Raw genomic sequence first — 12,628 nt, 5'->3', positions numbered from 1 at the left:
GCATATTTCCAGATCCTTTCATCTATCCAGCTCTACTCTATTGAACAGTGTGGTCAGGCACATGTATAAGCTGTGTTGAGGGTGGCGTGAATCATTTTTGAGTGGTTAATGCATTTTTTATCAAGGCATTAATCAGGAATTAAACTGAGTGCAAAAGAATTAGGGAAATGACTGTGCTGGCCCTTAAAATTCAATAATATTAGAACATCAGTTAAAATGACAGACTTCACCTACAACATAAGTATTGCCCTTGGTGTTTTCAGATAAACTAATTTAGACCTTTACTTCACCTTTTTGTAACATATGAGAGAACTGAAGTCCCATAATACTGGCATTTTATTAAAATTGATTGGATTAATTAGAATAAAACAAACTGCTGCTGTTTCTGTGCATTCAGTCTGATCCAGCTGCCCCATTAGATTGATTTAAACAGCCTGGTTCTTCCATATCTGTATTACTGTAGCACTGTTCCTGGAAAAGAATATCTGAATTTATTGGAAAAATAGACCATCTTCAAGCTTTCATTGAAATAAATAATCCTGTTGATTAGAGCTGGATTAATGTGCACTTAGACTAGTTTCTACTTAATACCAACCCAAGAAAATGTTTCAATCCTGAACCTGCATTAGAGACTGTGTTATGTAGAGAAATTGGTGAAATTTAAGTCAAAGTTGCTTATTTTCAACATGAAAAGTAATTAACCTATTATGGACTCTACTGTAGTTGTTTATATTTTATTACACTATTGTTATTGGACTGAATGTGTTGTATTTCTTAACTCTATTTAAGATATTAGTCATGTCAGCCTATTGTGAATGTTAAACTTTCAAACTAGTTAGAAATAGTGACTATTATTGTTTATCTGCATATAAATAGTTGTTTGGTAGTGAAGAACTTGAGTATTGCTGAAAAAACACATGCTGTTGATGCGTTTTGTCTTGCACTTATTGGGACAATTCACCAGAATACCAGATGTAAAGGGAGCAACAATTTATACTGCATGAGCAGAGAATGCTGACTGGTTGGCAAGTGGATTCTACCAATCAGCAATGTGATAACGACCAAATAATCTGTATTTTGTCTGTGACATTGATTGAGGGTTAAATGTTGGCCAGGACACCAGGGATGGCTCCCCTGTTCTTCTTCAAATGGCACCATGGGATCTCTTGCATCCACTGGAGCAAGCAGATGTGGCCTTGGTTTGACATCTCATCCAGAGGATAGCACCTCCAGTGGTGTGGCACTCCCTCAGTACTGCACGGGTCAACCTTAATTTTTGTGCTCATTTCCTAGATTGGGACTTGAACCTGGAATCTTGCGACTCAGAGGCAAGTGCACTACCAACTGAGCCACAATTGACACGAGGGGAGAAATTTGCAGGACTATGGGGATAAGAAGACTATCCAACTAGTCTTTCAAAGACCCAGTGCAGGCATGATGGGCTGAATGGCCTCCTCCTGCACTGTATGAATCTATGATCATAAATAAGAAAGCAAAAATAAATCCTGGTTGTTAATGCCTGATATAAATGACAGAAAATTACTGTTCAGTCATGACATTTGGGCATTTTTAAAAGTTCACGTGACCCAGAAGAAAAAAATGAAATATGCATATAAACAGCAATTTACATTTAGTTTGTATAGTTTAAAAAGATCAGAAGCTGCCTCACATCAGTCTAACTAAAGCCAAAAGTTGACATTGAGCTACATAAGAGGATGTAAGGACAGGTGACCAAAAGCCTTCTCGAAGTTCTGGATCTTAAGCAGTGACAAAGGAAGAGAAAGAGGCAAAGAGGTTCAAGGAGGGAATTCTGGATCTTGTGGAGCCAGGCAGCTGAAGGCATGAGTTCCAAAGCTAAAGCGTTGAACACTGGAGATTTGCAAGAAGCCTGAATTGGAGGAGCACAGAGATCTCAGAGGGCTATAGAGCTGGATGAGGTTAACAAAGGTAGGGAAAGGCAAGGCTGTGGGTGACGGTAGGAAGGACAGAATTGAATATCAGGAACGGAAATTAAGTGGAATTAATCAGGGCTTCAGCTCTGTAGGACTTGCTTCCACGTGCTCAAAACTCGTAGGCCTGCATTTCCCACAGGGCAGGTTTGATGTTTGAGTGGGCGACCAGGGCTGGACTTCCAATGATACCCAGCCTATTTTCTTGGATTGGTACTGTTTAAGCTTGAGGGTGTCTTCACTGCCAGTAGAAATGAGACCACCATCTCCAGTGAGGTGGATAGGAAGCTGTTGCAATGCTGCAACTCCAGAAAGGAGGCAACAAAGGGGGCAGAACAGCCCTGAATACCAGCACCAGGGGGGTTTCTCCATCCAAAAGATGCATTGGAATGGAATATAAAAGTAGGGATGTTTTGCTACAGCTGCACAGGGCATTGGTGAGACATGAGCAGAATTTTCTGTACCCTCTGGCATCGGGTGTTTGGCGGCAAGAGCAGACAATATTGTGAGAAGGCCAAAAAATGTTTTCACAGCAGCTGCACTTTAAATGTGGTGCCCAGCGTGAAGAATCAGCTAAGTGACAGCGTGGCAGATGAATCAGAGCCCGCCTGCCATGGAAACAGTGTGTCTCCCAGCAACGCATGATAAATGAGGCGGGATTGGGACAATCTGGTGTGAAAAGCTGCCTTTGCAGCCGGCGGGTAAAACGTCCTTTTACCTGCCTGCGACCGCACTTAGTGCAAACCTGAGACGGTTCTGCCCCACATATGGAGTACTAAGTAAAGTTTTGGCCTCCTTATTTAAGAAATGATATAAATGTGTCAGAAGTGTTTCAAAGAAGGTTCACTCGAACTGATACCTGAGATGTGGGGGGGGGGGTTATCTTATGCGGAAAGGTTGGACAGGTTCGGCCTGCAGTATCCATTGGAATTTGGAAGATTGAGAAGTGCTCTCACTGAAACATATAAGACCCTGAGGGACTTGACCACATGGAAGTTGAAAGGATGTTTCCCCTTCTGGGAGAGACTAGGGGCGGAATCCTCCGTGCCTGACGGTGCTTGGCGTGATCGGCAGCGCAAATGGACAATACGGCGAGAAGACCAGAAATCGGTTTCACGACATCGTGAAATCAGTTTGCAATCGTCCACTTAGCCCGTTGGTGGCAAGCCGCATTTCCCACCATCGGACGTTGGGAATCTCATTGGAATACATCTGCATGTCGTTATAAGGCCAGGCTGCCAGAATCGTCCCCCGTCCCCCGACCTCTGGATTGTCCACCCGCGCCGGCATGATTGCACACCGGTACAAAACATGTCTTGACAAGTGGGACGTGCAGAAGTCGGGACTTACGGCTAGGACCTTGCTCACATCGCAGACATCTGAGGAGCAGAAGATGCTGCAGCCCGACAGTAATGGCACACTGGAGGAACACCTCATGGACATGGCTCTGCTGCGAAACATCCCACAGAAGTTGGAAAGTCACCGTCGATGCTCACAACGGTTGATGGTCGAGGGGGTGAAAGAGGAAGGTCTAGGATCGACTGGGAGAAGTAGATGTGTTGTGGGGTGGGTGAGGCTGTGAGGTGGGGAATGAAAGTGTTGGATTGGCATGAGGTTGGGAGGGGGGTGGAATGAAGGTGTCAGGAAGAGAGAAGGTTGGGACAGGGGGAATGAAGGTGCTGGGGGGGGGAGGTTGGGAGCGGGGAGGGAGTACAGTGGGAGGAGGGGATAACAAGGGAGAAGATGAAATGGGGGAGCTAGGTATAAGGGAGGGTGGAAGGTGTAAAGGAAGGAGTTTGGAGGGGAGAAGGTGTGCGGAGAGGGGAGGGAGTCCAGGGAGAGGAATGAGTGTGGAGAGGGGTGGCAGTAAGGCTGGAGGAAGAAGTAAGGGTGGAGGAAAGAGCTGGGAGGGAGGAAGGACTAAGTGGTGGAAGAACTAAGGGTATCTGAAGGAGTCGGGATGGGGGAAGGACTAAATAGTGGGGGGAGGATCAAGGTGGGAGAGTCCAGGGGATGGGGGAAGGGGGCCAGAGGGGGATAGATGTCCAGGTGAAAGTTGGGGGCTAAGGAGGGCCCTGATGAGTCCATGACTGCATCTTGGTCAGTGAACTGAGGGTGGCCGTGGTATGAGGGAATGGTGAGAATGACCAGGGGCAGAGTGAGGCGGTAGGGCGGGAGGGTGAGGGCTCGATGGTAGCGGTAGAAGGGACGGCGAGGGTGGTTGGTGGAGACTTGGAGGCAGACACAAACTCTGAGGGTGGGAAGGAGATGGTCGGGAGGGGGGAATGTGGATGGGGTGGGATTTTCGGGATGGAAGGGAATGTGCACGTTCACCTGGACATCCCCAAAGGAAAAGGGTTGTCGCTGGTAGGTCACGGAGGGGAGGTGGAAGGTGATGCCAGGGGGGGTCAGCAACGATGGGGGAAGGAAATGGGTGACTGGGGGAGGGGCAAAGACCAGGGCGCGCATGAAAAACTGAATCAAGACCATGCTGTCTAAATCAAAAGTGAAATGACACTCGAGATCAGGTGCTGCATGGGAGTGTGATCATTGGGTGGGCTGAGATGCAGATCAGCTCAGATGGACAACTGAAAATAAACCCAGAAGGCAGCATTGAAAATGCTCAGGAAATTGAGGTGAGTGTGATACGTGAAGGACCCATGTATGTGAGGGTGATTGCACAAGGCTCCAAAAGGCCCTGCCTCATACACTTTTCCCTCCAGAATCACTCATTGGCCAGCTGCTCCCTCTGAAGTGACAGAGGATGAGGTTGAAGGGCTCACAGGCAAAAGGGACTTGGAGGGAGAGGACAGCCCCTGAGATTCCTGAGTGGATGACCCAGGGGTGTCTCGCTGCCACTCCTCCTCCCTTCAGGTGCCTGGGGGCCCTGGCCTGACTCTTTGAGGGGAAGGTGCCCCATTTCCCTCTCACGTTGCCACTGTAGGAACTAACCCATGAATACCACAATGGAGTGCTGGTCTGCACGTATCTCTGCGTTCTGCTGGACTTGGGTCTCCATTGTGTTCACCATCCGCCCCATGGAGACCTCCATACGCACACATGTGGGCACCACTTTATCAGAGAGCAGGCGGACGCACTCCTCCTACCCTTGTGCCACTCTGTTGAGGGATTCCAGCAGCTCTATGTGAATTCCCCCCCTTCTGCTGACTCTCCACAATGAGTTGGAAGGCCGAATCCAGAGGCTCGCCATCTGACCCAGACCTCACAGGTGCCTCTTCCCCAGCAGTCCTCCGAGTGCCGGGGAGCTCAGCCGAAACTGCCTCCTCCTGCTGTGGACACGTGTCCGTGCAGTGACCACCAGATTGTGAACCTGAGCCTGCTCTAGATCTCGGTCCCACCGAAGTGTGTGTCTCTGTGCTGGTGGAGGGTGTGACTGCGATGGGACTTCCAGGCTGCTTATTTCCAGCTCTTCAATGGAGGAGGTGTCCTCTTGGTTGGAGGTGAGGATGTGGATGGAGCTGAGGGACTGGCTGGCAGAGGATGCCGGCTGCTTGGCAGAGCTCCCTGTGACCCAAAGTAGATATAAGTAGTGCATGACAGGAGAGTCAAAAGCAGGAGAGAGAGCACTCACAGTTACATTGAGAGAGGGATGATGTGGTGCAGGATCCCCTGGTGGGTGTTTGTCACCGACCTCACTGGCACCCGTGGGCATGGTCCACGTCCTCACCAGTCAGCACGATGGCACACTCCTCAAAGTGAGTGAGGGGCCTAATGTGTGCCACTCCACCCCCGGTCTGGGACCTCTCTCTGCTGTTGTGAGCCAGCTTCTCCTGCATGAAAACAGATGGAAAGAGTGTGAGCAGGACACATGGCACGGGGTGGAATGTTTGTGTGGTGAGCGGAGCCATGGACAGGATGAGGATGTGAGCTCCAGAGGATATGAGCCCGATGGAGATGTGAGGGTGTGTGTGAGAGTTAGTGGTGTTGTCCCTTCAGATGTGAGATCCCTGTGGGTGTGTGATGGGTTTGTGAGTGTGTGAGTTGAGAGTGATGAGAAGAATGAGTTACCCTGGTGGAACGGATGAGACCATTCATTCTGTAGCGGCACTGGATGGCTGTCCTCTTTTGCGGGGGCATTGGCACTGACCACTACTGCTGCCACCACCTCCCATGCTGGATCGGTGATGCAGCTGCCCATCCTGCAGCCAGAGTGGGTTTAGAGGACATCACAGTGGCCTCCACGGTGTTCAAAAGGCGCTGGAAGGACGCCTCACTGATGCGGGGGGCTGCAGTCTTTTTGCCTTTTGGGACCATCCTGTTTTCTGTGCAGCAGTCCTGAGCTGGAAGCACTGAGAGGTGTGCATGCAACTGCACTTTAAATAAAATGGTGAGGTGATGGCGTGGCGGATGAATGAGAGCCCACCCACCATGGAAACAGTATGTTTCCTGGGAATGCAAAATTAATGCGGCGGGTTTGGGATGATACAGCGTGAGAAGCTGTCATCGCAGCCTGCAGGTAAAACGTTTCACCCACCCGCTACCGCACTTGGTGCAAATCTGGGACGATTCCTCCCTGGAACAAGGGGACACAGTTTAACAATAAGGGGTCTCCCATCAAAAATGGAGATGAGAATTTTTTCTCTCAGAGCGTCATGAGAGTTTGGAACTCTCTTTCCCAGAGAGAGGAGGAAGCAAGGTCATAGATTATTTTTAAGGCAAAGGTAGATAGATTCTTGATTAACAAAGGAGACTAAAGTTATCGGGGGGTAAGTGAAATGTGGAGTTGAGGGCACAATCTGATCGACCATGATCTTATTGAATGGTGGAGCAGGCTTGAGGGGCCGAATGGCCTACTACTCTTGATTCGTATGTTCCACCCAGTGTCACCTCTTGGCTGGTGAGGGGAAGGAAAGGAAGTCAGACTGGTTCATGGGCTCATCGTTCCTCATCACCATTTACCTGTGGCAGGTGGTCTATGTTCCCTACTGTGAGGGTGAAAGGCTAGTCTGGCAGTGAGAGGATTGTGTGGCATGCCATCCAATTTTGGGGCAAACCGTCCCATACAGTGAAAGTCATACCATTTATTCAATGTTCTAAAGGCTACATCTAGTACTGTTTGTCCATTAGACCGTATATATTTAGGGTCTTAATTCTTCATAATAACAGCTCTGACAAAGCTCTTCATTTAAGTGGGGCTAATATATCACAGGGATCTTATCTATAAAATGAGAAGGGACAGAGGCTGACAAAAAATCCATTACGGCAAACCAGATGAATTCTCTGTCTAATCTGAGCTGACAATTCTTTTTTTTAAAGAGCATCATGTACAGCCATGCTGAAGGAATGCTTGTCAATGAAACACTGGTAGGCGATTGTGTTCGGTGGTAAAAATGAGAGAAATGAAGCTCCAAGCATGATTTTTTGGAAATGTGATTTCTGATCTGAGACGATGAGAAATCTGGGCACATCCAGGGACAAACTAGCCTGTTATGGGTGACTGGGAACAAACACAGTCAGTTAGGGCGCAAGATGTTCTGAGTTTAACCGCATGCTCAGCAGTCCTGTGAGTTAAGAACAAGCCAGTTCACCCAAGGTTGCTTCATGTTCCACAGATCCTCCCCCACTTCTGGATTGTTTTCACTGCCACATCAGAGGCTGATCTTTCAGCCGCTACAGCCAACAAAACTCTGTGCAAAATCACTTAATAATTCTACCTTGTTTCCTTAAAGCCCTTGTGCTGAAATAGGTTTTCAGTCCCTGCCCCCTCACCACCACTGGCCCACAGCCCCCCAACCATCTTAGCTTCCTTTCTCCTATCAATATCTCTCTCTCCTACTTGTAGAGTACTCAGAGTATCAGCTCATCTCCCTCACTCCCGTGCATGTAGCAGTCATGACTGAAACACTGTGATAACTTTGCTGTTATGCAGGAATTGGATGCAGAATAAATGCGGGTGCAGGCAACATTTATCAACCTCAACGTTATCACTAAAGGAAGATTGTGTACTGTGCAAGCACCTGCTCCGCAAGTTATAAACCAGTTTTTCAATAAGAATCGAGTCCATCACAACTTTGATTTACTGAAAGAATGTAGCTAAGAGGCAGGAATTTTGTAATGTCTAACTTAAATTCTATATAGATATAGAATGACATGCTGTCAAACCACACAAAATATCAGCTGGCATCTTGTATATTTATTATCTAGCTTTGACGCTGTAGTACAGTAATAGATGCAAGCTGTTAATTCTGAAGTATTACATTCGCCCTCTATTTGATTGTTTGACTCAGCATGTATGATTGTAAGTGATGGTCATAGTGCAGCGATGACATTACGTGATGTAAAATGACTTCATTTTGAAACTTCTGGAGGGGGTTGAATTCTTAACTCGAACAGTGTTTGATGACAGTTGCTTATCCCCAGTTTCTTTCAGTTCTTTTAATACAGAGTCTTGGAACAACAGCTGCTCCCCCTCAGTCTTGCTGACCATTGCCAAAAGCAGATCATTCTCAGCCTCCTATGCTGTTGCCACGAATAACCACGTGAATGCCAAAAGACAATTGCGGCAAGGTAAACAACTATTTTATATTCTTAGCATATGTTTTTAAAATTAAGCTCAGTCCTAGACTCCCCAACTAATAAAAGTTGTTTCTCCCAATCTACCCTCTCTGTTCCCCTTAACATCTTGAAAACTTCAATAAAATTACCCCATAATCTTCTAACCTGCTCTGTTAAAAGTTGGTGTAATTCTTTTTGCATCTGGTGTGTTGGTTATAGTTCTTAGTGCTGCTGTCCTGATGAGGAATTCTCTGATGACTATGCTCTTTTGTTAGGTTTCTCTACAAACATCTCACCTCTCACCTCCCCGTGCCATTCACCAATCCAGGGGACTCCAGCCAGTAGTCCCACCAGCAAAACCTCTGCTGTTGAATTCCCAGACACTGCAGATATACTGACCAAGCCAGGCCGCAATCCACATAAGCCCTTAACTTACACTCAGAGTGCACCGGACGTCGCAGGGCAGTACAGGAGCACGTGCATTGTGTGTAGTAGGTAAGGTTTTCAGTATTTTTTGCACTCCTGTATTGCATTTTATAATTTGCTATCATCTTTTGAGATGGGGGGTAGATTTGTCTGTACTCAAGTGTTGAATGGTCAACAACAAACCGAATGTTATCCGTTATCCAATGGAATTAAGAATCAGGAGGATGTGAAAGGGGTTGTTGATTTGCTGTCATCTGTTGTACACATCACACAATGTCAAAATTAGCCCCAGTTTGCAGTTTGTTGACTTCCTTAAACTTTAAACCTCAAACAATTTGCACTAAGTATATAACAGTCTGCCAATCTCCATTGCCAATTCATTAGTATATTTCCATTCTGACTGTCAAACAGGTTTCAAGGTAGAGGTTTGACTCTGAGAGAGTCTGATCAGCTGGCTTCAGGAAAACATTAGTGATTTTCTGTAACAAAATGATGCCACTTATCACATTTGTCTGAAATAAACAAGGAAATCATTTAAACCATCGCTCTCTTGCCTGCAGGAAACTGATGGGATTGGGTGCAATGCTGGATTCATACCCTGTCCAATTTTACGCTCCGCTGAAGTCAATGATGAATAAAATTGGGCAGGTGTAAAACCAATCTTCCACCTGATCCCGTGGGTTTCTGTCTGCCAAGTTAGGTTAAAATGACCCACCTAGGACTCCTAACATTTCTAGTTGCGTCAGAACAGCAGGTTGTGATTTAAACAGAAGCAGAGCTTTCTGCTTTTTCACACTTGTTTTCTCATTTTTCACTTCCAGCATAGACATATTACTGTTGTTCTGAAGTTGGCTGTTTACATTTATTTATTTAATATCCTGTGCAACTGTGTGGCAAAGGTAAACTATCCCTCCTTGTCCTTCCCAACCTGTCTGCAGCCTTTGCCACGGTTGACCTCACCATCCTTCTTGAACACTTCCCCACCATTGTTCAGTCAGGCGAGACTTATCTCAACTTGTTCCATTTTTATCTGTCTAATCATATCCAGAGAATCATCTGCAAAGGCTTCTCTTCCCACTCTCACACCGGTGCTTCTGGTGCCCTCCACCGATCTATCCTTGTCTCCTTCCTGTTTACAGTCTGCCTGCTTCCTCCTCAGCAGCATCATCTGAAAACATAGGCCTGGAATTTTGTCCATGAGCCAGGTGCAGAGAGTCAGGAGAATTCCCAGCTCCATGAACCCGACTTTTAAAAACAGCTGTCCAAACACTACATTTTCAGTCCAGGGAGTGGGCAGGCTAGACCGGAAGTAGCGAACTGGATGTCAAATCCGGAGGGCGGGCTTCCTGCTTGCCATGAGGGTCCAGCACTGTGTCCAAAAATGTAAAAGAAAACATAAAACATCCCTCCAGCCCTCACACCACCCCCAGCCCCCAATACACACACTCCCAATGCCCCATCCATGCAAGCCATGCCACTTCATGCCCTACACCTACCCTATAATCATTTATACCCTCCATGCCAACCTATGCCCCTGTACCCATTCCCATGTCCCTGCATAGCCCCATACTAACATAGTGCCAACCCATGCCCCTACCCACCATCCTTTGCCCTTAAACCCACCATGCCAACTTTTTTTTAATTCATTCACGGGCTTCGCTGGCTGGGCCAGCATTTATTGTGTATCCCTATTTGCCCTTGAGAAGATGGTGGTGAGCTGCCTTCTTGAACCACTGCAGTCCATGTGGTATAGGCACACCCACAGTGCTGTTAGGGAGGGAATTCCAAGATTTTGACACAGGGACAGTGAAGGAATGGCGATATATTTCCAAGCCAGGATGGTGAGTGACTTGGAGGTGAATTTCCAGGTGATGGTGTTCCCATCTATCTGCTACCCTTCTAGATAGTAGTGGTCATAGGTTTGGACTCACCCAGTATCCACCATGGGCAGACCTCAGGACCCATTCAGAGGTGAGATAAAACAAAGCTCTTTAAAATAAAGTTCTAAGTGTCTATTGCAGACTTCACTATGTTGAAAAAAACACTCATTCATAAAAATCCATTTACTACATTGACATTACTTCAACTACATAAAACCTTATAACAACAAGCGTTTCATTTAACTGCACAATTGCTTATAACAAGTATTGGAATACATTGTCCCACTTCAAAGAGTCTATAAACACTTGCAGCTGTGAATCAAACTGTGAAATGACAGGCACCCAACTGTGAAAATTGATGGTTGTGAAATCTGTCATTCAGCAGTAATCCAGTAATGGAAGCCCTCAGGCTTATGTCAACAGAGTGAAATAGCAAGCAGTGATTTTTTTAACATTTCAGGCACTTTTTTTCAAAAGATTTAAAGGGGGTGGGTCTATCACATAACTTGACAGCTCCCTTTGATAGAACCTCTTAACAGATCCTCATGACATTTTTGACAGGTCCTTTTGATAGTCCATGTGACAGGTTATCTTGACATTTTTCACAGGTGCTCGTGACACTTTTGACAGGTCCTCTTGACAGATGCTTTTGACAGTTTTGACAGTTAATTTTGACAAGTATGTTGACATTTCCAATGAGCTTGACAGTTAATGAGCTTATGCACTTTTTGCATGCATTCCTGCCTACTTTTAACAATTCCAAAGGGCATCTTACCACCCCCAAAGATGTCATAGGACCAGATTGAAAGGGGTACCCTGGCTATCCAAAGAAATGCACAATGTTTTGACCTGCTCTTACCAGGTTCACTCTGCACACTTCGGGTTTCGCACTCCTGGGCTACCAAAATCTGACTTCACTGGAAGAAGATGATGATTTAAATGGCCAGCTGTCTTCGTAAACTGCGCATCACGAAACACGAACTGTCCCCATTCGGAAATGCCAAGTGCCACCTTTGGAGGCAGAGCTTATGATTTTGGACACTTCCACTATTTTTGCCACAATGCAGCAAAAATCCAGGCCATAGTGTCATTTTGCCTGTGGATACTGACAGCACCCAGCTCTACTTAACCAACTCTCTCAACCGCTTCATTGTTTTAAATTTGTCGGGCTGTTTGTCCGACATCCAACACTGGATGAGTAGAAATTTTCTCTAACAGAATATTGAGAACAGTAAAGCCATTGTCTTTGGCCCCACAGCAATTTCCGTTCCCAAGCGACAGACTCTCTCTCTCTCCCTGGCAACTGTCTGAGGCTGAACCACACTATTTGCGATCATATTTGACCCTGAGATGAGCCCCCCACCACATATCTGTATCATCATTAAGACCGCCAACTTCGACCTCCATAAAATCACCTGATTCCATTCCTACCTGAGCTCACCTAAAACCCTCATCCATGCCTTTCTTACTTCAAGACTCAACGATTCCAATGCATCCCTGACCAACCTCCCACATTCATAAATTTAAGGTAATCAATAGTTTGCTTCCTGTGTCCCTAACTCACACCAAGTCCTGTCCACCCATCACCCTTGTGCTCACTGACCAACTCTGGCTCCCAGTTAAACAATACCTCAGTTTTAAAATTCACATCATTGTTTTCAATCCCTCCATTGCCTTGCCCGTGCTTCTGTCTCTGTAATCTTCTCCAGCCCCACAACCCTCCAAGATATCTGCACTCACCTAATTTTGGCCACTTGTCCATCCCCATTTTAATCACTCCACCGTTGATGGCCATGTCTTCAGCTGCCAAGCACCAAAGCACTGGAATTCCCTCCTTAAATCTCTTCAGCTCTCTAC

General features: G+C 46.4%; 1 protein-coding gene across 2 annotated transcripts in view; it reads left to right on the top strand.

Annotated features, from left to right (window-relative positions):
* Positions 1-12,628, top strand: part of pde3a (phosphodiesterase 3A, cGMP-inhibited) — a 470,038-nt gene that overhangs the window by 389,092 nt on the left and 68,318 nt on the right. For both annotated transcript variants that reach the window (XM_041202491.1, XM_041202490.1), the window contains 2 exons: positions 8,341-8,477; positions 8,741-8,960. In XM_041202491.1, the coding sequence (XP_041058425.1) occupies positions 8,341-8,477; positions 8,741-8,960 (357 nt within the window). The remainder of the gene's footprint in view (positions 1-8,340; positions 8,478-8,740; positions 8,961-12,628) is intronic.

Source organism: Carcharodon carcharias, chromosome 13 (assembly GCF_017639515.1).
Source record: "Carcharodon carcharias isolate sCarCar2 chromosome 13, sCarCar2.pri, whole genome shotgun sequence".
NCBI lineage: Eukaryota > Metazoa > Chordata > Chondrichthyes > Lamniformes > Lamnidae > Carcharodon > Carcharodon carcharias.
This window is presented reverse-complemented; position numbering and strand designations above follow the sequence as displayed.